Source organism: Lepeophtheirus salmonis, chromosome 13, assembly GCF_016086655.4.
Source record: "Lepeophtheirus salmonis chromosome 13, UVic_Lsal_1.4, whole genome shotgun sequence".
NCBI classification, from domain to species: domain Eukaryota; kingdom Metazoa; phylum Arthropoda; class Copepoda; order Siphonostomatoida; family Caligidae; genus Lepeophtheirus; species Lepeophtheirus salmonis.
This window is the reverse complement of record NC_052143.2, coordinates 3,501,372-3,529,210: the sequence shown is the minus strand read 5'-3', so window position 1 is coordinate 3,529,210 and position 27,839 is coordinate 3,501,372. Positions and strand designations below refer to the sequence as shown.

The 27,839-nt window shown below is 29.5% G+C and overlaps 1 protein-coding gene across 1 annotated transcript in view; it reads left to right on the top strand.

The window, feature by feature from the left end:
- The first annotated feature begins 894 nt into the window (after positions 1 to 894).
- The window catches only part of LOC121127747 (prestin), a 134,613-nt gene continuing 107,668 nt past the window's right edge, over positions 895 to 27,839 (top strand). The window contains exons 1-3 of the mRNA XM_040723228.2: positions 895 to 1,356; positions 14,117 to 14,296; positions 25,929 to 26,045. Coding sequence (XP_040579162.1) covers positions 1,284 to 1,356; positions 14,117 to 14,296; positions 25,929 to 26,045 — 370 coding nt within the window. The 5' untranslated portion in view covers positions 895 to 1,283. The remainder of the gene's footprint in view (positions 1,357 to 14,116; positions 14,297 to 25,928; positions 26,046 to 27,839) is intronic.

Genomic DNA, 27,839 nt, shown 5'->3' with positions numbered 1-27,839 from the left:
TTTTAAAATTTCATGTGATCAAACTTTAATAGACCACTCGGTATTGTCACCATAAGATGCCATTAAATGTTGAGAGGTAAAAGTCTAGGTATATATACATACTGAGGTGCAAAGATCATATTGTTGTAATTATGTAGGTTTAATAAAGATGTATCATAAAATAAAAAAAAATCCAAGCTCAAGATTTAAGGTCGAAAACGCTTAATCGACCATAAGTTTTGACAAATTGAGATAGAGAGCTGAAATCATCTCTAGAGCAAACTGTTATTATTTATTATAATTAAGCTTGGAATGAAATTCATATTGTGGACAACTAATTATGGATATCTCTACACTTTGATGCCCACAGTATTTAGATATGTTAGATAACTGGTTATGTAAATCATCGGTATTCTTTAGCCAGCATTTTTTTTTTTTTTTTTTTTTGAATTATTGAATCTGAAGAATGAATTTTCTTTTCCTTAGTAGTTGTCCGTATTTTTTCATTCTTGAGGAGTGAACTTCCTTTCTGAGTAAATTTAATTATTTTAAAAACCTGATTGAATATTCATTTGTGGTAATAAAAGATTAAGAGTAAACTTCAGGATTTTTTGCAGAGTTATAATTGCAAGTCTTTGTTGGGCTCAGAGTAAAATTGAGGATCGACATGGGAGTAATTTTTGCCAATTATCTTGTTTATTTGCTTCTCCACTTCTCCCTTGTCACAGCGGCTTCCAAATTATTCTTCAAATTGTCATGTTTACCATGTTTCTTTTCGGGGTTTTTTTTCTATACAAATACGGATTTCTATTGATATACAATTACACACATAACATGTAAATATATAAAAATATACTATTTCCCTTTAAAAAAGTTGTACAAATATTATTCATCTATTCTCTTAACTCAATAAAGGAGTGATCATGCAAGAAGATATGTTATAAGCTTGTATGTATTGTATATATATCGTAAAGCATTATAAAAAGGAAGAAGCAGAACGTAGATCTCGCGTGGGGAATTCTGAGGCTACCTATATAAAATTCCTAACTCTCTGATTTTCCATACGCTATGAACATATTGAAATACGTATGTACGAATATCTTATATAAATAAGTAGATAAATATATACACACTCTGTTAATAGATAAATAATTAGTGTGATAGTAAGATCCGTAGAGTATATGCCTCCTATGCAATTTTAAAATATACACCTTTAAATATTATATAATCTTGTATAAGTAAATATATTAAAAAGTGAAAGGCTTCACTTGTTATATATTAGTGAAATTGTGAATGCACATAACATGAGTGAGAAGGAAGATACATTACCTTATTTGAGTGTGCGAAAGCAACTTGGGATCAAGGACAAGGATAGAAGTAAGTAGTTTTTTTCTTTTAGGATATTATTTAAGGCACATGTTTAGATTAAATGTGTGTAGCTTTATAGCTCAAAGCTCTCAGGGATTGCACTAAAACCATTAGTCAATGTGAAATATATCAACATTAATTCATTGTAATATATATTATATCTATTTACAGTAATATAAAGAGATAGAAAAGGTCCTTATTGACTCCAATTATATGGCAAATTACGTGTTTTTACTGGTATGCTCCATTAACTAATGAAAAATATTATTAATATCATATTAATAAATGTATATTTTTTTTCCCCTCTTATTGTTTGTTCAAAAAGTAAAAAAATAATATGATCATTTCATGATGTCATGTTTATTTTTATTAAGAGATGAAGCGGTTATCATATTGAAAAAATAGTTATATGAAATTTAACGAAGCTACTTATGTTGAAGCCTGACTTTCTATGTATTTATAGTAGCAAGTATTAGCATGAGAAAGTATTATAATCTTTTAGTAAATAGCTTCTCTGAGCCAAGAACAACAATTGTTGACATGACTGCTCTTTTTATTGTTGAGGCTTTTGTATTTGAGCAACAAAGCGCAAATTAATAATGGTTTTGGTATTATGAAAGGAGGTTTTGATATATTTTTAGTGAACAAAGAGATACATTGCCCCAGCTATTGTTGAAACAGTCTGAATGATTACCTTTGGTTTCATTTTCTTATTTCTTTGTTAAAAGTTAAACAAATAGTTTTATTTTTTCAATGAGCCAAGGAAAAATCATTTGAGAGATATTTATAATCTGTCAATCACATAGAAAACTTTGTTTTATATATATATATTGTTTTATTTCCATTATATAGTAACTATGAATTGTATTAACACAAAGTAACCCATTTCATAAAAAATAAACTCCATTAAAAACTTATTTAGTAAATCATTATTTTGATCAATTTAAAATTAAATTTTTTAATAGAAAAAAGTTAATTTGTGATTAATTAAGCCTGGTTTTATGAGATTCAAATATATATTAAAATAACAAAGTAACTATTTGTTTGGTGTACTCTGAACATTTTTATGTATTTGATCTTGGCTATTTGGTAAAAAATTATTCAGAACAAAAATCTAAGATTATCTAGGGAAAATATACAAACATACAGGGTGCGCGAGTTATCTATGCCGCCAATAAAGCGTACTCTCTTTTCCATTTGGAAAAAAATGAAATTAATTGACGAATTTGTTATCCCAAATATTTGAAAAAAGACACAGAGGCCTCCTTAGAATCTGCGTCGAGAACGACAAAATAACCATTTTTCGAACTCTGAAGATCAACGAGTCCTTTGTTTTCAAGGTTAAGAAGGAATTGGACGACTCTAAAGGACTTGGTTCCTTCCCCACCTTCAAAAAAAGTATCAAAGGGATCCAAGGCCATTTTTACGACTTCATCTTGGCGGAAATTTGGCCCCCTCCAAAGTCGCTGGATCTGAATCTGATTAATATTTTTTGTGTGAAGGGCGTGATCAAATAAAAACCAATCAAACTCCATGCAACGCTTAAAACAGACTTATCAGTCGGATCAAAAAGGAATTTCAGGATTTGCCAAGAGAGCAAGTGACGAAGCCTTCTCGAACTCTTGGCTTCGTATAAAGAATGTAATTTAGGCTGGAGTTGATTTTAATGAATTCAACAAATCAAAATCCACCAAACTTTCAAAATCTGGTTTTATTTTTTAATCTGATAACTGGTTAGAGAGAATTTTGCAATTGAAAAAAATCCTTTTCACGGCACAGATAGTTTTGGATCCTGTATTTCTATACTTATTTCATTCTACTCCATATCCATTCCCAAACTACTGAATGAAATGAGCTTATTTTCCTTAATCACAGGAACCAAAAAATGAAATATCAGGGTTTTAACCATCTCAAAAGTTCCCTCTTTTAAATATAAATCGTTGCATAAAAAATTACCTCTCCTCCTTTTTCTACGGAAAGGTTTCTGTATTTACTAAAAAAAAATAATTATGAAGAAAACTATATTTTTTCATCAATATATTTTTTTTAAATGCCTTTTGGGATAATCTTGTATAATTATAAAGTTGCATCTGTCACTTCTAGAACATAATCAACGTTGTGCACCCCCCTGTATTAAGTGATAAAATTGAGGAAAAAAGATAGAAATCACTAAATTATCAGCTAATATTTTATTTTTTATTCTATATAAGTTTGTGTATAATTATATGGATGGCATTAATATTAAATATACAGCAGTAGATGCTATATATAACTAATTATCTTCTAAAAGATATACAATTAATTACGCCTTCAAATACCATAGACTGGGAAAAAGTTCAAATATAAATAATTGAAAATAGAATGGAAATTTTTTTAAATGTTGAATGTCAAGAGAAAAGTGATGACCGCTTCCGCTCAAAAAATATATTCAGCACAGAAAAAGAGAAACATAGCCATTATTAAAGATAGACTGACATAAATTAGTTTTCACTTTTATTTCCTTAAAATATAGTCATATTCATAATCATAAACATCAAATTTATGTTGACGGTAATAAACTATCAAAATATTCTTTTTTGAAATTTAAAAATAAAATACAAGAAAATTCATGCATTTCCTTCATCATAAATATATTTATTATGTAGAAAGCGAGAGGGAGCCAGGTGCTGTTGCTTTAATATGTTTTGTCCTATGATATTTTGCCTTAAAGCCATTTAACCAAGAATATTTCCCCTTATTTATAAATAAATAGATTTAAAGGACATTTTTGTTATTTTAGGTAAAAATTAATGTTCTTTTGGAATGTTTTAATGAAAATATGTAATGTGTATTACTATAAAACGCATTAAATGGTTATTTTAATTTGGAAAAATAATGGAATCATACCCTAATTTTCAACACAAACACTTACAAAATCTCACTATGTAATGAATTTTAACCAGAGACAAAGTAGGTGATAAAATTAGTATAATAACACAAAACAAAAATAAATAAACACAACCGACGTATAAGCCTCATTTATTTATATGTTAAGGCGAAATATCCTTAAGGTAAAATGTATTTAAGACAAAATGGTTGAAGGCAAAATTACCTGAAAGTAAACGACCACAACAGCCTTGAATCAATCGTTACTATCCTACGTGATGGTTGTAACACTAATGTAGGAATTTGGTCTGGCAAATTAAGATGGCTGTAAATTTTTGTTCAAACGCCACTTTAGTGGTTAATGTATGAGTTTCATATGAATATTTTACATCAAAGAAGGTGTTCAAACAAATAGATGGTTGGCAGAAAAGACAAAGTTTTTATAAAGGCTCAATAGGACAATCCATAATTGAGGACTTAACAAAAATATTATTAATTCATTTTACGACTGCAGCAGTAAAAGTTAAAAAAATGATTGAAGATATTTTATAAGATTAATTTAAAGACAAAGCACTTTCGACATTTTCTTGTCAATTCAGTCAGAAAAAATTCCCTTTGGTCTCCATTCGCATCTTACTGTTTTATATCTTATAAAGAAAACTATCAAAAATATCATGAAAAGGTAGAATATATTCTTAGCTAATGTGGTTTGAAATTAAATTTACACCAGATTGCTTAAATGGTTTAAAGGATTTTTAGCTTGCAATTTCACTATCCGGGGATATTGGTTAAGATTGGGTTTCTAAGATAGGAAAAGAACAAAATAGAGATGCATTCTTTACTCTCCATGAAAACGGGTACAGATACATTTTGTTAACTCAAAAATCAAGAACAAAGCTAAGGTAATTTAAAATAAAGAATCAGTATCAGGTTTGATATTTATCATAGATGTAAAAATAATAAAATGATAGATTAAGGAAATATTAGTAACATTTATATTATCCACAAACTTATGAAGAATAATAGCTAACATATTAGGTAAATTTTCTCATGAAGAAATTTGAGATATTGTAATGCTTAGAACAAAGGGAACAGTTGTATCAAGTACCGTCATTTTTTTCCAGATGTTTATACTTATTTTTTTTTAAATATTATTAAAACATACTTTCTAGCATGTTTTTAGCCAAAATTGGGTCTTGAAGAGTTTTTTGTGCGTGAATTTCCCATATAAGTGATATTTTATATAAATTCCATTATGGTATGGTCATTAAAGCTTACAAAATTTACAGAGTGAGGACCCAAAACTTACTGAAGTATTTTATTCCAATTTTATCTGTGCCATTTTTAACTATGAGGTTTTATTACGCAATCAAACGAAAGCTGAAACAAAAAAAAATAGTTTTTTTTTCATCCTGTGTATCTAAGTGTAAAAATATCAGAGCATCAGCAAAAAATGCAAGTCGTGTACAACCTCCTCTGCGCTGGTGTCAGTGCCGAGAAGGCTGCAGAGACCTACGGCATCTCCATCTGTTAGCTTACAGCATCAATAAGTCCATTAAGGATGGTAAAGGTGTTGACGTTTGTATTCTGAATCTAATTATTCTACATTGGAAACAACATTGTCTTGATCATGTATTACAACACCAAATCAACTATTAAAGATTGTCTTTTGTAATAAAGTATATATTTTATAAACATATATGTCGATCGCTTAAAATTTTAGTCTGCTCTTCATCCAAAGCACGTTGGTCTTAAACACTAAACACATTGGAAAATAGTAGTTCTCTGATGATAATAATTATATTTATCTAAAACTATCTTAAAGTTTAGTTTGCCATAATTATAAACAAATTTTAAGGAAAGGCCAATTTTTTTTTTTTTTTTTTTTTTTTTTTTGTTTTAGAACATTTCCAAAGCCTGTTCAAGTATTAAAAGGGTTATTTTCAATAAAGAAAACTCTTTAATTGTTTATAGTATACCGAGTGTACTTATTTTTTCACACTTTAATTTTATCAAGGACAATTAGTTGTAAAAATAAAATAACTAAAATTTTATAATTTTATATAAATATATTTTAAACCAAAAGTCTTTACATAATTTTTGTCCTCAATTTTGGGCCTGAAGGCATACAGAGTGGGGAGCCAAAACATGTAGTTGTAGTAGCTTAAGATTTAACAATGTTATTTTCATTTTAATTCACAGCTAAACGACAGGTGAAACAAAAATAAATATGTTTTGTTCTTATCCCATGTCCCTAAGTGTAAGAATGTCGGAGCATCAACAACAAAAACAGGAAGTGAGCGATCTCCTCTGCATCAGTGTCAGTGCCAAGAAGGATTCAGAGGTCATTAATATCTCCATTTGGACTGCTTACAACATCAAAAAGTCCATTATCAACCCACACAGCCAAAAAGAAACAAAAATTATGGAGCAACAATATGGCTCACTTATGGACTGACTCCATGTGCTCCTTTTCCTGCCCTGACCTCAACCCCCTGGACTTTGCAGTTTGGCTGTCTTAGGGAAGAATGTCTACCGCAACTCCCATCCAAATTTAAATTCGCTCCGAGCTGTCATCCTGATAGTGGGGTATCCCATGAACACGGCTTTCATCGTGAGAGCCTGTCAATTTGTTTGCCCGCATATGGAGGTTCTTATTGGTTATAAAGCAGTAGGACATATTGAATATATGCAGTATTTAAATATATCAAAAATTGGTTTTGAGTTGTATTTTCTTAACTATATTAGAATTTAGGCATGCATATACAAAATTTTGAGTCCTCGCTCTTTAACAATTTGAAGTCATGGCTAGTCCAGTTATTTATTCATGAAAATTATTATTTTGTCCATTTTTTTAAACTTGTAACGCAAATTCGGTATTTTTTATCAATGTAAGCAGTTTGTGGAAAAGCAACTGAATGGTATAATCTTTAAATAAGTTCAAACTATAGCAGACATATATGAGTATGTCTGCTTTCAAAATTTGTCGAGGCTAAATCAAACCAACTCTGAGTATTGTACCAAAAACAAAAAATTTAAACAACTGGCCCCGATCTATTATACTTATTTAGATCTATAGATCTTATCAGCCCAATAATTTAATTTTATCTAGCTATATATTAAATGTGAATGTGTTTGTGTGTGGGTATGTCCTTCAATCACCGCCAAACCAATGGGTAGATTTTGCTGAAATTTTTCATGTAGGTTTTATACCTCCAGAAACGGTTCTGCTAATATTTTTTTTGGGTCCTTAGGACCATAACGGTCCTCAAATAGCATTTTTAGTACTTTCCTTTACAACTTGAGGGTCGGGGTGTATGTTTGATAATATACGGGTTCTTTGAGGCTCAGGGAAGCAGCAGTAGAAGAATTTAACCTGTTTCACGATCCAGCGGCCCGGCATATTTGAAAGGGTTCTCGGTACTTAGAAAAACACCAGTGGTAGAGTTTAAACAGTAATTCAGTCCAACACTTCACCTGTACAACCTGAGAGATGGGATGTATTTTGGGGTATTAAGAGGGTTCCTTGATGCTCACGGAAGTGGCAGATAAATTTAACATCACTCTGGGACATCAAGGGCTGTGGTTTATTATAGTATATTGGAAGGTGTTATTTGTGCTAAGAGAAGGGGTGGTTGTGAAGTTTAAACTACCTTGAGGTCTGGTAATTCACCTGTACATCCTGAGGGACGGGGTGGGGTTATTAGAAGGATTTCTAGATGCTCAGTGAAGAATGGGGCCTCAAGGTAGTTTTTTTTTTTAGCTTTGAATCTTTTATGACAAAATAAGTAAAAATTTCTAAATGCCAATTAAATTACAAAGTTATTCACAAATATGGCTCAACGTGTAAATATAATAAAATGCTTTTTTTTAATCATAACTTTATTTGCAAATTGTATGTTTTGATATTGTTTTTTTGAATGTTGACCAACGTCTCTTAGTATTTTCAATATGTTTGTTATAACAAATTTGGTAATTTTTTTTTATTAATAAAGAACATGTTTTCCTTTATCCCCTTTATCATGCTCATTTTGATGACGTAATTGGTCTATTTATATATTAATTAAAGATGAATTTCAGATCTCGGCACAGTTATTGTATAAGTCTTTATACATTGAAGGTTTGTTACTTGTAATCAAAAACGTTCAATTAGAGTTCTGTAATCATACACATAATGTATATTTCAATTACAGTTATCAAATGCTATCACAAAAAAAAAAATATTTAAGATGGTAACGGAGATATTGTTACTTTTTGAAGATTAATAATCGCATAGTTTCTCCTCGCTATTAATTTTAAATGCAATTACCGACTACAGTAGAAAATTTCTATTGGCTTCGTTTGATACAAAATAATTGTATTTAAAAGATATTTTTTTACTTTACTACTTATTATTTTCCTAATCAATGATAGTTTTTATATTGTACTCTCAAATCATGCAACAATGTTGGTCTTACTTAAATGAAAATTTATTCATCTTTAAACAAACACTTTCAGACAATTTTTTACTATTTTATAGCTTTTATGACCTTAATAAACCTGACATGAGTACCGAAGGATTTTGGAATCCTTTCGTATTGTTTTTTATTTACTCATTAATTGCATAATAGTTGACCTTGGGTATTAAATATTTAGAAGAAAAGAGAAAAAAATGAAATATAAAATTAAAATGTCCCAAAAGCACGTCGTTTACTTTAATGTAACTCCCAAGCTTTCATATAAAAAAAAGGCCCAAAATCTGATTATAGTTTGGAAGAAGGAAATAGTAATTTAATCATTCCTGAGAATTGTTTACAGCTTATTAAAGAGATAATTCTAATACAACAAATCAATATTCGGACCATTAAATAGAGAAAAAGAAGCAGAGACATTTAGAAAATTATTTTTTGACTTGAATATTGAACATATTTTTTCATCATCTGAAAGACATAAAATTATGAAATTTAAAGAGCATAGTAAACGTGGAACCAGTGAGAAAGTTAGTGGAGAAACAAATTAAGGGATGAATACTGGCTAGAAACTTTATAAAAAAGACTGGTCATTTGCTATGTCTCCAAAGACTCGATCCCATTAAAAAACAAACTCTATCCTTACAATTATTATTTACAAAATTTACCAGAGCTGAACGTTGGGTAAAACTCTGGGTACATACGGTCTGGATGATTTTATAGACAGACAATTGAGAATTTTAAAATATCTTTAATAATCAATGGTATTTAGGTATAATTTATATTTTTTAACTTATTTAGAATTAAAAATCCGGCTTATAATGCCTCCCTCTTTTACATGTGTTTCTTTTTTGTTCGGGTTATTTAGGTTGGGGAAAAAATAATTTCGTTTTTTTGCATTTTTTGAACTGTGCATATATTTTTCATTATTGGTTACATCAAGGCATAGTAAAGGTGTGAGTGTACACTACAAGCGCTTTTGGACAGTATTGCCCTGTTCAGCTCAGTTGTGAATTATCTTACGTCGAATATGGAGGTGTCAAAGGAAGAAATTTCCCATATTCTGCATCTTTACTACCTGAAAGTGAAAAACGCGTCGAAAGCAACCTAGAAAATTTGTGATGTATATGGGATTGATATTCTTATGGTTCGTGTTGCACAACAGTAATTCGAGCAATCTTTTTTATTTTTACTCAATTCTGTCCTCTAATGTGAACAACTCGACCGTTTGAAGATGGCTGTAGAACAAAAGAGGCCAGCATTGGTGAATACGAGAAAGCAAACCCTCATCAATACAACACTAGGCCGCACAAATCTTTGATGAAGCGCCAGAAGTTCTTAGAGCTTGGGTGGAAAGTTATTGGTAATCCGTCTACAGTCCGGGCATGGCACCTAGTGACTACCACGTGCTCCTGTCTATGACCAACACGCTTGTGGGTACAAATTTGGTTGTCCGAGTTTTGTCACAAGAGGGACAAGGGTTTTCTACAAGAAGTGCATTATGAAGTTGCATTCTCGTTGGCAACAAATTATCAAAGAGAATGTAGTATACTTGGCTTAAATTATATGATTGTAACACTTCTTAAAACGAAAAATACGAAATTACTTTTTACCCAACTTATAGTAACTTTTATATTGTATAACATAGTGTTTTTGTAGGTTTTTCTTTTCTGCGATCTGCCACAAACTTTGAATACTGGGATTTTATATTGTGCCTATTACATATTTTTATACTGGTTGTGCATATTTTTATTTTACTTGAATAATAATAAGTCAGAGCAATTGAAATATCAGGCTCCGTATGACAAATCAAAAAACCTTTTTATCGAAAAATAGATAAGATATTTTATAGTATATGTTACTTACTAATTAATTATCCCCGACAACTTAGGATGTGATAACTAGAAGTTTTGTTGATCCTAAAACTAATTATATGAAGATTTTTATGTTTTCATATGCTCCTGTTACACATATTAATCAACACAATAAACGTACATATAACGATCCCAAAAGGAATCAATTAACAGATACCAAGCCATAAAAATATATCCTTACATTGACCAGAAAAATCATGCATAGAAAAATATCTTAATAAATTGTCATAATATGACTTTTTGTATTGGTATGTTGAAAGCTCCCCAAAAATAAGTTTTCTCCTTAGGATTTGAAGGAAAATTAAGTGATATGGCAGGATTATGCCAACTAAATCAATTATGTGTCTAGAAATTGATGTTGAATTTTTGAAAGCTTAAAAAATTCCCAATATGTCGACCTTTGAGTTTAAACATTTTGTCATTCATTTGACATTCCCTCATCGATTTTTTCCCAAGCTTTTTTCAAATGATTTTTTAATTAGCATCTGACGTTGCTGCCAGATTCTCTTTTAGTTCCATCTAGACTAGTACTTACAAAATTTCAATTAGATACAGGCCAGGACTGCAGGAGGGCCCTGAACCTTTACTCCCATAAATAATCTAAAAAAAATTTAACACCATTCTCGTTTCTTTTTTGAGTGGTGAGCTGGAGCAACATTTTGCTGGAAATTGCGTTTGATATGTCGAATATCCTTATCCTCTTCATTGAAGACATATTTTCGTGGGTAAGTCACGTCAGAGACTTATTTCTTAAATATGTTGCATAATTTTTGGCGGTGACTATTTCTTTTCAAGTGAATCAAGTGTAGGTATGATATTGCCTGATGGATAATAGCTGCTCAAACCTGAATTTTTCTGGGAAATTTAATACTATGAGTTGTTTTGACATTACATTTATTTAGTTTTTCATGGAACAATCACAAAGGTTTTCTTTTTTTGCCCTTAATTGATCGTATTGAGGGTCATTATTTAGGGTCTAATAGTTATAAAAAGAAAGAAAAAATTGAATTAAAACCAATCGTTCTGAGTATTCTCAATAAACATATATTACTGTACTGTGGAATCATTCATAATTTTTTTTAATCATTGCTCAGTTTTAATTTGTTTTATCATAATTCAAGAAATAAATTATTAAATAATTTGATAGGGAATTCGTTGTAAATTTACAAAGATCATTGTTATTAGTGTTGGTATGAATATCCTAGGCCCATCTGAAAATAATAATTTGGTCTAGTTCAGTCGTACAAAAATCCGTCTATTTCAAATTCGGTATAGATTGATTTTAAATATAAATTGATTATGACATTACAAGTGTTTTGAAATTGTGAGCACAGTCTTAATGAATCACCAATTATCAAAGGCCTTAGCAATTGTCAAATTAAAAAACATATCTAAATTTCAAATAGTTATATGTTTTAGTTTAATGAATGTGATTTCATATCCATTAATGGATAGATTCTGAATAATTCTGAATGGCATATGTATACAGTATTTGCTTTAGAACATACTGTGTACTTTGTAGACTTTCAAGGTATAAAGATATTTATAATCTCTGCAATATTTTTGTTTCATATAATTAAAATATAAATTAAGGTTGATCTACAAAAAAAAACTTTGGCTCTCATAATATATGAGACCCAAAAAAATGGGTCAATTGAGAGAAAAAGAAAAAAAATCGATCCACAGTTTGGACCGAAAAAGCAACCTAGAAAAAATCACTTAAGATATAACAGAAATTAAAATGCGGTGCTAGACCGAGTTTCAACACCAATTGTTATCCATATGATCAATAAAATAATGTCGATTCTTATTGAATCAAATTGTAAAAAAAAATCTTATGAATAGTAATATAAAAATTACTAAAGTAATCCAAGGGGGAACTAATATTTAGACAGTAAAGCCGTGATTGAATCAATCGTTATGTTGTAATATTTGGTGCATAAGTTCTATGATAAGTTTAACGTTCTTCTTTTAAAAAATATGATGTAATTTTTTAATTACAAATTCATTTAAATTTCTAATAGTATTTTGTAAAATGTTCCTTAAAAAGAATCATTGTAGTTTTTCCCGATATTTTATTATTTAATCATTTTTTTTTCCCCTTTTTTTAATTTTTCTAAAACAATAACACTTGATGTAAAATAAACACAGGTTATATAATACTATTATTCGTGAATTTATAAAATTTTTGCAAAAAAAATGAGCTTGTGTCATACTTTAGTGTAATAAAGGAGGCCAATTACCAGTAACAATATCGCCAGCTGTTGTAACGAAGTATCCACAAGCTAACTTGGAAGCATTAGAAAAAATTAATTTAAACTATCCCTCCACCTCATCACTGGGTTTTCGCCAATAGGGATGTATTTTATCCATTGGTTAGTCATTATCTCTTTTTTGTGTTATAAAATACATAATTATTTTTATATAACAGGATGCTTATGGATTAAAATCTTACTTCATTATCTAAATCTATTAATTAAAAGAAATAACCAAAATTTTATGTGATTATATATATACGTACCGCCGTACGACACCCAAGGTAAAAATTTACCAAACCGAGCCATAGTATAACCCAGTACCGTACCAGGGCTAGTAACTTTTTATTAAATAATTGAGTAAATTATTTGGTAATTTGAATATATCATAGCAAAAGTGTACATACATACTTTATTAATATTCCATATCAAAATATTATTATTTAAAATATATATTCATCATGTCAGTTTAGACGTTTGCAACGTCTAAACGGAGAAGTAGACCTGATAAAATGGAGGCTATTGCCACCTCTTAGGATTTTGCTAAGTGATTCTCCACGAAATAGATGGAGACTGGGTATTTTTCTTAGTGCTTCTTGTTTATGCTCTATTCGTCAATCTAATGGAAAAATTATGGAACTTTCATGGGTAGTCAAGCCTTAATTATTAAAATTAAATATAGACCATACTTAGGTATAGTGGCGACTATATATTTTGAAGTTCTCTCCTCAATAATTACAGAATAATGATAACAGCTTCAGAAATATTTTTTAAAAACACTGTTGAAATTGCCAGCTACAAAAAAACCTTTTACGCGTGAAAATGCTTAGCATTTACAACTGTACCAAAATTACTACTTTCGCTTTAAGCAGAAAATAAAAATTTTAAGAGTTGCTTACTAATGCATTGGTGTACTAGGCATACGAGTTGCCTTTAATATACTCGTACTGTAGACGTTAGTTAATTAAACCATTTCAATATTTGAATGAAAATCCTATTTTAATACATTAATTTTGTAGATTAAGCTGAAATGATTATCTCAATATGTTTATGAGCACATAGAAAAATTATTGAATTATATTATATTTATAAACCGATTTATAAGCGTATGTATTTTACTAATCTGTTTATTTTAAAAAATATTTTTTTTTAATAAGCTACATTTACAACCCGATATAGCACTGTTCATGAGTTATCAAGGTAAATGAATCATAACGAAGTTAATTCCAGTCCAAAACTAACTTAAATAAAGAGTTATAATCAGATTTTCGGTACTATTCTCTGTCACTAATTGTTATTATTTTTTTTTAATACCTGGAATCCATAGGTCTGAAAGCATCCGTCAAGCGAATATTTGAATCCAAAAAGAAGAATTTACAATGCACTAAAAAGTTAATTTTCAAGCACTTACCAATTATAGAATGGATGAAAAACTATAATTTTAAAGGCGACTTTTTCCCTGAGATAATGGTAGGGTTTGTTGTAGCTGTAATGCACATTCCTCAAGGTAAGTTATCATAATTTATTTATTTTTCGATATGCACAGTCTGTAAGGATTTGACAAAAATGTAATTTTTTATATAATTGATTTTATTGGAACGAAAAATTTAATTTAACTCATCATTATATATGTATCTTTAATATTGTATAATATAGAAAGAAAGAAATGGCCTTTCACATTGGTATTTCTAAGAGAAATTATTTGCCATAATAACAAAGATATCCGCAGAATAAGTATGACAAATTATAATTTCGCTGGTTGATAAAAAAAAATATTGAATCTTTTTTATTGGACAATGTTAATTTTGCCATCAAATTAGCAATTTGTCTTCTCTTCGTTTCTTCATGAAATATATAAATGAATGCAATTTGTAAAAAAAATGTTTTAGCTTACATCTGATGAAATTGTCAGTACCACTGGTGTTAATCTTCCGTGATATTATTAAAACTTGTAATATACTTAAAGTATATTAGAATTTAACTCTTACTATAAGATGCGACGATACATTTTGTTTTTGTCATGAAAAACCTTCGTTAAAGAATAAATTTCGTCTCGTCCATTCTAACAAAATTAGAACTCCTTTTTGAAAATTTAACTATTTAATCATATTTAGAACATATACCTAAAGATAAAACAGTCCCATTTTTAAGTGATCTTTGATTTATTTTACATCTATGGATTTTCTGATGTGTATTCAAAAAATATATCTGGAAAATCAGCTCATTATGGAGAAAAAATATTATTTTTCATCAATCCAGCAAACTATTTAGTGGCACAAAAATACGATATATTTTCTTAAACAAAACAGTTTGTTGTAGATATATATATAGGTGGAAAATTTACACTATTTTTATTAACCAAACTGAATTAAATTTTGAATGTCAAATAAACTATTTCTGGGAAACGCAAAAATGAAACTTAACTCTATAACTCAATCTAAGATGGTGTTTAGAGCTCTTTTAAATGATATGTTTTACCAAAAATTGGCTTGAGGAACTTTTGTTTAGGAGTAATAGTTTGTAAACTACCAATCTGATGGATTCATGTACATAATACATTTGAGTTATGTGAGAAAATTCTAGGAATATTTTTTGTGTTATCAAAAATGTTCATTGGAATGACCCATTATACATAACATGCATCTCTTGTGCCACAAAAAAAGGTACTTCAATATGTTTTATTTACATGTAAATACCATTTAAATATGGATAACATACTAACTTTTTACTTTATTCGTGAGTTTCAACAAAAATTACAAATAATTTCGTCACGAAATTGTGTGGATGATAAATAAATAAATCCTAAAAAAGGATGATATATGTTAATCTTGTAAGTTATAACAGATTTATGATTCTATTATTTGGAAACTATGATTTATACATCATAATAAAATAATAAATACCTAATATAGTGGATCGATTTGTGTTGGAGCAACAGACAAGTTAGAACTATGCCTTATTGGTCTATGTATTCTTCCTGGTATCGTTTTTCCTGGAGTCTATTAGAAAAAAAGGCATACATGCAATTCGAAAAAGAAGATGAACTTAGTAAAATTTGATCCTTTCATTCCAAATATGCCATTGATTTTTCTCTATTACCCTCATGGTCTTCAAAAAAAGGCCATAAAGTGTTTGCTATTTTTGGATAATTTTAAAATTCAAACCTACGTGTTGAAGATAAGGATAAATTATGGAACATATTTCGAAGCATAACGTTACGTATTCAAAACCATTTTTTAAATTGATGAACCTTTTTTAGAATTCGGATTATCTTTGTTTAAAGGCATTATCCTTATTTCAACCTCCTTAGACACAAGTTTAGTCATTGCATACCCGTAGTGAGTGAGGAACTCCAAGAGACGGATATTCAAGTGAATCTTCGGAGCATATCTTTACAAAACCAAATCCTAGTGACCACGGGGAGTTCAGAGTGAAGTTTACTGTCATGGATTTCTTCCCACGCTTGCAAACTTCTCCAATGATAAACACCGATCCCGAATTCGGGATCCTTCACAAAAGAGGGATTTATTTTTAGACTTTTTTAGTTCTACGGGTTCCTTTTTCCTTACTCTTTCTTCCAATTTTCTTCTCTTCCTAGCTATTGTAGGCAAATATAATGACTTTTCTTATATGTAAGATTAATTTAAATATGAGTTTTATCCTTGAAATATTGCGGTGGTCATATATCCAATTGACAAGGTAGACTGTTTTTGAGGACCATTTTTTTCTAATTAAAGTTAAAATTTTCAGTTATCAAATGAGATATTTAAACTTTTTGAGTATATTCTTATAGTAACTAAAAGCTTTTGAATACAAAGTATCCATTTTCCTTTTTTAAACAGAAGTAAACGAGTTATAATTACGAATGTACATATGTGCATTTTGAAATCTTTCAACATTAGGTTTTACAATACGTTCACATAATTTAGGCTTATCTTCAACCCAAAATGCTCAAAAAAAGCTTTGAATCTTTAAAATAGAAAAAAACTTATGGGCCAGTTATGAAGGCCATGAGCATAATAAAAAAAAAATAAGGACATATTTGGAATAAAGGGATCAAACTTTACTAAGTTGAATATCTATCGTTCATGACCATTTTTGCTGTCGAACAGTGTACTTTTTTACAAAGCTCTATCGTTTGATTGACTACCAAATTAAATTCAAATTATTAATCTAAGCCATTGAGAAGAGGCAATTAAACTATGATTTCAAGTTCACTTTTCCTTTTTGCCCAATGCTCCACCAAAAATTGACTTATTGTTTATATTCAAGAACTCAATTTTCCTTCAAATAAAGCAACACTCTATACTTGAATTATATACATTTATTATTTATATGATGGAACAAAAGTATACAGCATATATATTTGTATATACTAATTGAATCAATCATACAAATAAATAAATAGATCTAAAAAATACATACATTTTTTATTTCAATTGCATAAAACTAATTTATAAGTTATAATAGAATTATTTATATTTATCTTGTTGTTTTCAATCAAATTATATCATAAACAAAGATTTATTAAATTCGTCATCTTATTAAATACAAATTATACATGTTGTTTTTAAAAAAAAAACAAATTGATTTCATACATTAACTCTGATACTTTTCGGTTCGTATTGCACAACCAACACTGGGATTTATATCTTGCTATATTCAGTTCTCTACTGTGAACAGCTCGAATGTTTGAAGCTGGCAATTGAACAGAAGCAGCCAGCATTCGTAAATAGGAGACAACAAAACATCCTCAAGACGACGCCAGGCTGTATATATCTTCGATGACGCGCCAGAATCTCCGAAAGCTCGCATGGGAAGTTCTTATGCATCCTCCCTACAGTCTAGACCTTACACCAAGTGACTACTACCTATTCTTATCTATGGGCAACATGCTTGTGGGTACAAATTTGGCATCAATGGTGGCCTGGGAAAATTATTTTTATGCCAATAGGAAAAAGGGCTTCTAAAGGAATGGCATTTTGAAGTTAGATTATCGTTGGCAATAAATTATGAAACCGAACAGAGCATACTTGGCTTAAATTGGATGACTGTAAGGCTTCTTATAAAATATGCAATAACTTTTTCCCCAACGTATTAAATAGCAACATTGTAGACAAACCCCATGTGATTTACGGTTTATACTCACTTTCATACAGTACTTGTCAAAAAATTCATTGCATTTTGACCATTAGTGTTGAGGTTAGAGTTGTTTCAATGTGATATATTCAAACATGGGACGTAAAAACTAGTTTTTACAAATGAGTATTTGTTGTGTTTCCAAAAAAGTATTTATTTATCCTTCCGATATTTTTTACCATTCTACAGTCCTGAGGACCGATTAGTGAGTCCTTCAATCTTAGAACTCCAGCCATATTCTTATTTTCTTCATTTCTAGCTAGAATTGGAGAATATAAAAAGGAAGAAAATAATGAATGATAAGTAGAACGTATAATACTTTGTTATAATAAGTCCTAGTTACATACTTCTTGTAAAGTAATTAGTGAATTACGTCATCTCAGATGTTATAGTTACCATAAAAAAGGATAAGGACTGGTCGTGGGACTGACAAATTTTATTAAGACCAGACTGATAGAGCTGCAGTCTTTTTAGATCGATTCATCACTATGTAGATAGTACTGATGGTGGAGATGGATTTGTGATGACGTCATTGGAGGAGAATTATAAAGATGGCATTTATCAAAGAAGAATAGAACAACTTGACCCTACGTCAGATACGGACGTTAATGACGGGACGGATCAGTTTCTAAATTAAATATATAAATTTGTTCATAGTTTCTTGTAACGTCATCTAGACTCTTGTATCTAGACTCTAAAAACGAATTACAGATCGTTGGAAATAAACGAGAATTGATCACAAAAATATTATTTGATTAAGTACATGCTTGGAGATTGAACTTAAAAGAAGTTAAGCTTATGTTTTACGTTTATTTGTAAATGTCTGAACAGAAAATAATTGAACGATCAACTAAAATAATATTTTAATACCTAAAAATTATCTGTTCCTTTCTTTTTTCCTTTTTAAAATGATAGAAAATAATTTAATGGATACAAGGTTTTTGCCTTGCTTGGGTGACTGAGGATGTCATGAATTACTCAATAACTAAATATGCAACCTCCACGATTTATCTCTTTAATTGAACTCTGCAAAGTGAAGATAAAAATGTATACGTCAAGAGGGACAATGATAAAATTGATAATGTGCTCGTTGTTTCGATTGTAAAAACCAAACAATTTGACAAATACGCACCTTTATCAAATTGTTTGTTTCAAAATAGAACAAATAAACTCAAAAAGTGTAAACAGATCCAACCCCAGTTAATTGACATTAATTATAGTGATTATTAATGGGTGTCCAAAATTTAATAAAATGGTTTTATAATCTTCACTAAAAATAGGGACTTTGAAAATCGCGAAGCGAAAATTATAAAAATAGTTTTTGTTATCCATTTAGATGGTAAAAAATTCATTACTTCTCTAAAGTTGTTACCACCAAGATAAAACTTAACACAGAGTCAATATAATCAAAAAAAGATCTAAAATTATACATTTATAATTATAGCTACGGATGTAGACCTCTGTCATGGGGTTTCAGTGCGGACTGAAAGTTACTTTGAGGGCCTAGGTATTTGGTTGACAGAAACTGCAGGCCTTCTACTCTACCTGCAACCAAAAAGTGTAGCCGAGGGGAGTTGACATTAGGGCTTAAGGGGAGACAAAGTGTTAAGAAAGAGTTCAACAGAACTCAAAATAGTCTTGCAATGGAGGACATGGGTGTCTTTCATTACTGTTGTCAAAGGTGACATCTCCACCCTTACAAGGCTCTTTCCACCCACTTTTTTATGGGTTTCCGTGGAGTACGGTGTTAAACCCTCTAAATTTTCAAAGATTTATGACCGTTGAGCTACCAATAAATACTTTTTAAACAGGCTTAATATTTGCAAATTTTATTTCTGGGCTAAAAGGAAAATTTTGAATCCCTAAAGACCAATCATTTCAAAAGTTTAAAGCTCCACCCTTCCGCTCAATTATAAATTTATAAAACAAGATTTTTTTAAATACGTAGAAAAATAATAATAATTTAATAGTATTTTTAATTGTAAACGCTTGAGTGATTTTTTTTTTTTTTAACACGATTACCTACTTTCTTAGCTCTAATAATAATTAGATACGTATAAGCAAATACACTTATAAAATGGTAGAAAATGTATGTACAATGTAAATATATATCTTGGCAATATCACAAAGTACAATATCTTTGCAGGTGTCATTAATGATATTTTATCTAAAATATTTATGACAATTAAGGAACACTGCAGAAATAATAATAGGATGATTCCTTCTTTAGATAAGGATCCTACATAATGACAATACATTACATAAAGCCTTGCTAGTTTCACATTATGAACCTTACTTTGCTAAATATATATATCTATACGGAATGATATACTATTATTTATGAATATGGAAGTCCCAAGAATTAAAAATGACACATTGCACCTTTTTATTTGTATTAAATCAAAACTATTGGGAAATTTCATCAGAAAATGGGGAAAACGTTCAAAAAAAATATTAATGGATATTTTTAAATAAAGGTGTTTGTTTTATTTGTTTTTTTTTGTTGTTGTTTTTTTTTTTTAGGGGGGAGGGTAATACCAATCTTTATTCCATATATTAAATCGTATCTACAAGTATAAAGTCATAACTTGTTTAATCAAATTAGGATTTTTAACATATATTAAAGAAATATGCCTTAGTGTAGTTGAAATGATTTAATATGATATAAATTTACCATCAAAAAGTTTTCTCTTCAGTTTAATAGTAATAAATCATCATAAATCATTTAGTTTGGCAATGGTTTGATTACCTATTAATAAATTCTGTTATCATAAGAACTAATATTATGTCGGTATGAATATTAAAATTCTCAGTTTGTACTTAAATGTCAGTATAAAAAGCCGGCTATAGTATACGATTTCACCTGAACTAACCTTTTCTATTTTAATCATATTAGTTTTCTAAGCAGAACATAGAATTTTAATTATTAAAACGATTTCTCGATAAATTAAAGGAATAGGGTTGATAAATTGAAAGGAAAGATAAAGAGAAAATACTAAATTAAGAAAATTTTCGAGTCTAGAGTTTTAAGGGTCGACTAAAAAATGAGCTCGGAGGTCATTTTTTTTTCCTTTTTTATAAAATTAACTCCTACTCCTATTTTCATTATAATCTTTTTTTATTACACAATATTTTTTGATTTATTTTATACAACTTGGCTACATAGATATTTTGGACAAAAAGGTCATTATTGTTAAGGTCATCAAAATTGCCATTTATAAATATTTTCGATTTTTTTTTTTTTTTTTTTGTTAATATATGTAAAAAACGTATTTGAAAACCTTTCAGCAACCGCTCATTGGCTGTGATACACAGGTAAACAGACAGATGGACAAAAAGGCTACATTTCAATTAAATATTTTTATCGTTTTTATCGTAAAAATTATTTATCATAAAATTTTCGATAGAAGTTTAACCTCACTAAATTTGTTCATTTTACAAACAAGCTGTAATGTGTACTACAGGGATGATATTAAAACAAAATATATAAAATTTCAATACTTTAGGGTGTTGAGCCACCTCTAAATATTCATAGAAATTGTTCAAACTTTGGTAATCATATTTTATTACCAAAAAATCATTAATCCAGATGCCCTCAAGGACGCCCCTGATCTTGTTCCCGGAGGGTTACAGGCTCAGATCAGTTAACTCATGTTTAATCTACAGAGGCTGACTCTACATACAATATAATCTAAAAGGATATTACAAGTGATTTTGATTTGTTTATTAGTTTTTATAAATCAAGGACCTTAGCGCCATTTCAAACTCAATCATTGATTGCTCAACATACATGTGCATAGATTCAAATAACATGAACTGCCGTTATGTTTAAAAAAAAACGAAAATAAAGGTGGGCACCCTGACAATTTGTACTTTTTTGGGAGGGAAGCAAGTGATTTTGATTTGTTTATTAGTTAAGCTGCCATAAAGTGCCCTTAATATATAACATGAAGCGTTATGTTTAAAAAAACGAAAAGTGGGCACCCTGACAAACTTTTGAGATGCCCTTAATATATTAGCAACGAAAAGCAATGAGATGAGAAAATTTTAAGCGAATCCCACTCTGTATATAGCAATGGCATAGATAGGAATTACAGCGATTTGGATCCTCAATTATACTCATAGACCAACAAGGAATTAAGCTTATAACTCCACAATAAATCTTCAGAGTTACTCTGAGGCTTTCATGTACTAATGATAACTCTATACTTATTGTTCTCGCTTCAACAATAAAAGAGTAACGATAACAGATTTGCAAAAATAAAACATCGTTTTCATATTGCCATTACAAAAATAGTGCGACCTTTAATTTTTTTTTTTTTTTAAACTATGGTAAGGAGTGCGTAATTTGTACAATGAGTACAAATTACGTAGTCCTTAGCATCTGTTATAAGGTATCTTAGCACGCTTAAAAATGCAGGTAATTTCCCTTCTCTAATAATGACGTAACTTTACTCAATTTTATTTAATTTTTCTACTAAAGGAGTTCCAAGTAGCCAAGTACATTTTGTTTCACATATCAATCGAATATGATATTTTCAGTTATTTTCTTAGTTTTATCTTTTCATCAAATTAACGATGTTTATTTTATTCAATGATCCTTCAAAAGTCGTTGAAATAATTTTATAATGACAAGCTTATTTCTTGCCATTTTATATATTATTTTTTTTTTTTGAAAAAACACGAAGGAATATATATTTTTTTAAAGTTATTCCAGAGTTAGACTTCCTCTTGTCACTTCGGTCTAATATCGTGCAAGGAACGTGCATATACGATATAACTCGCATTTGCATTTGTTAATCGGGACTGTATCCCCCTTAAAGTTTATAATATGAGTTAAGTAATCTGTACTACGATTATGTGGATCCACCTCTTGGCTTTCCAAATCATTGGTCCCTATATGTGGAGTAGTAGTCATTTTGTAGTTGGAAGGCACCAGTAATATAATCTTTGAAGTTCCTATTCGCTCTTGAATATTTTACGAATAAAAATTATTTTTTTGAGCATACTGCCTTGCATGTTATGAGAATAAGAAATGTATATAAGAAAAATAATAGCGTTTCCACTCCTTTTTTTTTTTAAGTAAAAAAAAACCCTTTGCACACAATGTGCATTTTAATACTATATTTGCTACGGTACATGGATTCCATAAAAGAATAAACTAAATTAACATGTTTTTTAACTCAGCAATTAAAAAATTTATAATAATAAGTTTTTCTTTTCATACCCGTTTTTGTAGGAATATACATATAAATGTTTTTTCATCCGATTTGGATCAGTTTTGAAGGAATTTTATTGATACATGGAAGCTTTGGCCGGAAGAAGCCCTTCAAATTCCGGTTACATAAAAATTATTGCAGTATATTCTTACTATTACTTAAGTTCATGTTATAATCAATTTGGATTTTGGTTTGGTTGAAGTTGGTGTCATACCACATAGTCTAAAGTGCAGAGTGACGAAAGTCATTAGGATTGCTAATTATTATTGAACGGTCAACGTGTCATCATGAGAAAGAAAGAACTTCCTGTGTAGCACAACAATGAATCATTTTGATCCACACATCTCTCATTTTTTTAAATCTATTTTTGTGAATAAAATGAGATAAAACTTATGTTATATGAAAAAAAAATGAAGGAACGAGAACTAGCAAATAGATGTTAGCAGACCAAATCCACCATCACGACTTTAAAACATTTCCTAATTTAGTAGTTTCTCCGATCTTTCTTTTCAATTCCTCAAACCTCATGTCTCATAGCTGAGAAACTGTAAAATACTTACGTAAATGTAATCTACAAATATATTTGACAACTGTGAGTTTTACGTAAATTGTACAAGTATCCCATTAAAATAAATTTACCTTAAATTCTGTTGCTTAAATCTCTTTATGTAATGTATATTTTTTAATACATCATTGTGAATTTGACTGAATTAGTTGTTAATTAAATTTTTGTTCCTCAAACGAAGAAAAAAAAATAGTTTCCCTATTTACCTTTATGGAACTACTATATAATTTTATAAGAGGCCTACAAAAATATACAGAAACACTTTTGTTTCTCCTTTCGATCTTTATTTATCGACTTTCCTAGAAAGAAAGTTATTTTTAGCCTTTGATTAATGCATACCATATTTGTTTCCTATGATTTTCCTTCTGGAAATAACATATGGTAACACTGCATTTACACGTTATATACAAGGTGATTAATTGATATGTATTTATTAGTAGCTACACATGTATAGGAAATTTGCATACACTTTTACCTGTTAGGCTTTCATTATTATACAGTAAAAATGGTTCGTTAATGATTATTTATTTAATTAGATCATTTTATGAGTTCACAATAGATTCCATTTTCTCAGAGGTCGTCAATTACTCTATTCTCTGCTTTGTCATTGCTGTGTTTGCTCATTATACATATATTTTCGTCTCGCTATCGTTTCGTCGTCACCATGGAGAAAAATTTATCGAAGGAATACATGTAATATGCATATAGTTCCTAGAGGAAATCAAAACTCCCAATAAATAACACTTGTTCCGAGTCCAATGTCTTTTCCATTCTTTATCTTTTAAAATTACAGCCTTTATTAACTAAAAGGCTGTTCAGTTAATACTTATTTATTCAAAGCAAAACTACAAAAAACACGGCGTGAAAAGTCCCAGCCATGATATAAAAAAAAAGTTTTTGTTGTGAAAAGTTGTGATTTTGTTAAATTATTTGGTTTTATTCGCTTTATATGAAGTTTTTGGAGAAATTCTTTGATAAATATTCATAATCGTGATTTATATTTTTCTTTCATTTTCTTATGAACTTTTAATGTCATTTTTAGTTTACTCCATAATAATAATAAGAACATATATGATATAAATTTGACCACAAAAGTTGTACGACTCTCACTACAATTTTTTTTTTATTCCCGATATTACATTTCTGTAAATAAATATCATACAACTATTTTTTATTCATAAAAATATTTGTTTTTATTTACAGCAACATATTACAAAATATAAATAAAATACTTTATATTTATATATAAAAAAGGTTAAATCCAAAAACCATACAATTCTATAGAATTCTAAACCATTTCACATTCTTATGAACAATTAATTACCTAAAAGTTAGTGCAGTTCATTTGGTAGATGGATACAATATTTTAAATAAAATAGTTGTTACATTTGTATTTTTGTACAAAATTAATCAAATTCTATTTCATGATCAAATAATGAAATGCCCTATTTTTCTTAATGTAGCATCTTTTAGATAGAAGGAAGCAACAGTGAATGGATATTTTAAATAACCAGGAGTGGAACTTGATTAAATAAATTATAAAGATTACATACTCTCCAGTTTGGTGAAATATCTGACGTCCGTGAAAACGCTCTATAATATATAACTAACTATTTCTACAAGAAATGTTAGCAGATATTCAAAAACATATTATTTTTTCACTAACATCTGTACTTTGAGCTATTTTTACAAAAGCTTTTTTACATTCCGTACATTTTATTATATAGTATTATACTTAATATATATTACATTTCAAAGAGCATCTATTTATACTTATTGTTAGTTAGATAAAGACCAAAAAATACCAAAAAACATAATAATGACAGTTTAATTACATATCTAAGATTTTGATTTAAATAGTTTTGAGATCCATAAAGGATATATGCGACATTAGGATTAAATAAATACGAATACAGCAAATGTAAAAATGGACGTCTTTTTTTAGGCTGGGATTTATTTTTAATGTTATCTCCTCCTTTGTCATCTGGGGCTCTCTAGCACTGGCAAAAAAAAAAAAATTAGGATAATCGAGTTACACCAAATATATATATATTTACAAGACAAATAATTACTTTTCCAAATATGAGCTTGACATATATTTACTAACATATCTATTTTTATTTCTACTTATAATTTTTGTGTGTCCAAATTCATTATTTTTACATCTATGATTCAATGGAAGTTACTTTATTAAAAATTTATTTTCTTTTATGCAGGTATGGCCTATGCTCTTCTTGCAGGCCTTGGTAGTAACCCTGTTGTGGGTTTATACACAGCCATATTTCCCGTGTTTATATATTTGTTCCTTTGTCCATCACCACACGTTTCCTCAGGTAAGGATCATCCCTTTATTAATATACTATTTATTGTCTTATTTTTAGTCTTAATAAAAATATATCAACAAAAATCATTAATTTATATTCCATGAGAGAATATGGCTTTCCATTATAAAATAAAAGACAATTTCTTTATGCTTCAGATAATATCAATATATATTAGACAGAACTTGTGTATATCAAACAAAAGAAACTGATTATATTTATATACAATCTTCTTGATTAGTGAGGGAGAAATACGTCGTTTAAAGTCAATATGTACTCTTTTTAAGTAAGACATATAAATAATATCTAGTTTAATCTTTTTTTCTTTTTTTTAACATTTATAAGTATTTATAAACATGCATATATATATGCATAAATTCTATAAAGCCAACATAAGGGAAAAAATAAGACTTGCAAAAATGATTTTTGCTTGGTTTACGACATCTTTTTATCCTTGAAACAAATCGAACAAGATATACATAAATAATCAGATATTTTATTACCAAAAAAAATACGTCGGATGTCTAAAAAACGTGACAAAAAGTTATGTACAACTCTTTCAGAGATAGCCAGGCGGATAAGAACAATCAGTGTGACCGTATAAAATATTAAAAGGAGGATGGATGTCGAAGTAGGTGTAAATAGCTAAAATAAAATTGCTATGTTGTGAATAAGGCTGGAAAGGCTGACTCACTGAAGAATCTGCGATTTCATGTAGATGACTGAAATGTTTCCAAGATGACAATATCTAGAACTCCTATTCAAACTTGTGGATGTTCTTGCAACAAGATGCTTCCCTAATCCAGACCTCAAAAAGTTTATTAGTAATTATTTGAAGAAAATGGGCAAATTTTTGATCAAATTGATGTGACTCCCCCACAACTAGGATATCAAACCTCTTGATTACAAAGTGAGGACCCAAAACTTGCAGTAACCCTATATTGATAAAAAATATTTAATATTAAATCAAGAAAAACCACTAAAAACTAATTTATGATATGGTTAAATATTATATTTATCTATATTTTTTATTCAATATGTCTCCTTCAAAGCAATGCCAGCCTAGACACGCCGGCGAACAAATTGGCAGATCTTGACAATGAAGGTCATGTAAAAGGCGTACCACATCATTGCAATAGCAGCTCGGAGTGAATTCAAAATTGAATGAGAGATGCAACATAAATTATTCTCCAAGACGCCTCAAACTGTAAACACCAGGGGGTTAAGATCAAGGATAGTGAAGGACCACATAGAGGCCGGCCAGAAGTCCTCCATATTTTCCCTACATAATTTTGGTTCTTTTTGGTTGTATGGGGTTATAATGGATTGATGCTTGATGTTGTAGACAGTCTGGATGAGGATGGCAATGGTCTATTCAGCCTTTTCTGCACTGAGACTGGTGCGGAAGAGATCCTTAACTTCTTTTTTTATTGTTGCTCCGACATTTTTATACATAGAGACATGGGATAAAAATAAAATTTTACATTTATATCTATCGGGTTGCACAAAATGGATGTATCACTACCATAGATTAACTTTTCGAGGTATAGTGATTCATAAATTACCAATATTTGACGTGACAGCTGATCTTTAAGCTTTTGAATGAAGTATTGTAATGGCCTCCATCATTTTTGTTAACAAAAACGGAAGTAAAAAGAGATCAGATTGTTGCTTTGATTTGTGCCTGCCACAGCACACCTGAAATTGTCAGTATTTTTGGGATCGAGAGGCACACCATTTGATGGGTGGGAAAGCTCATGAAAGAGGTGAGAGCCCTTAAAATTGAGCCCAGTAGTGGAAGGTCGG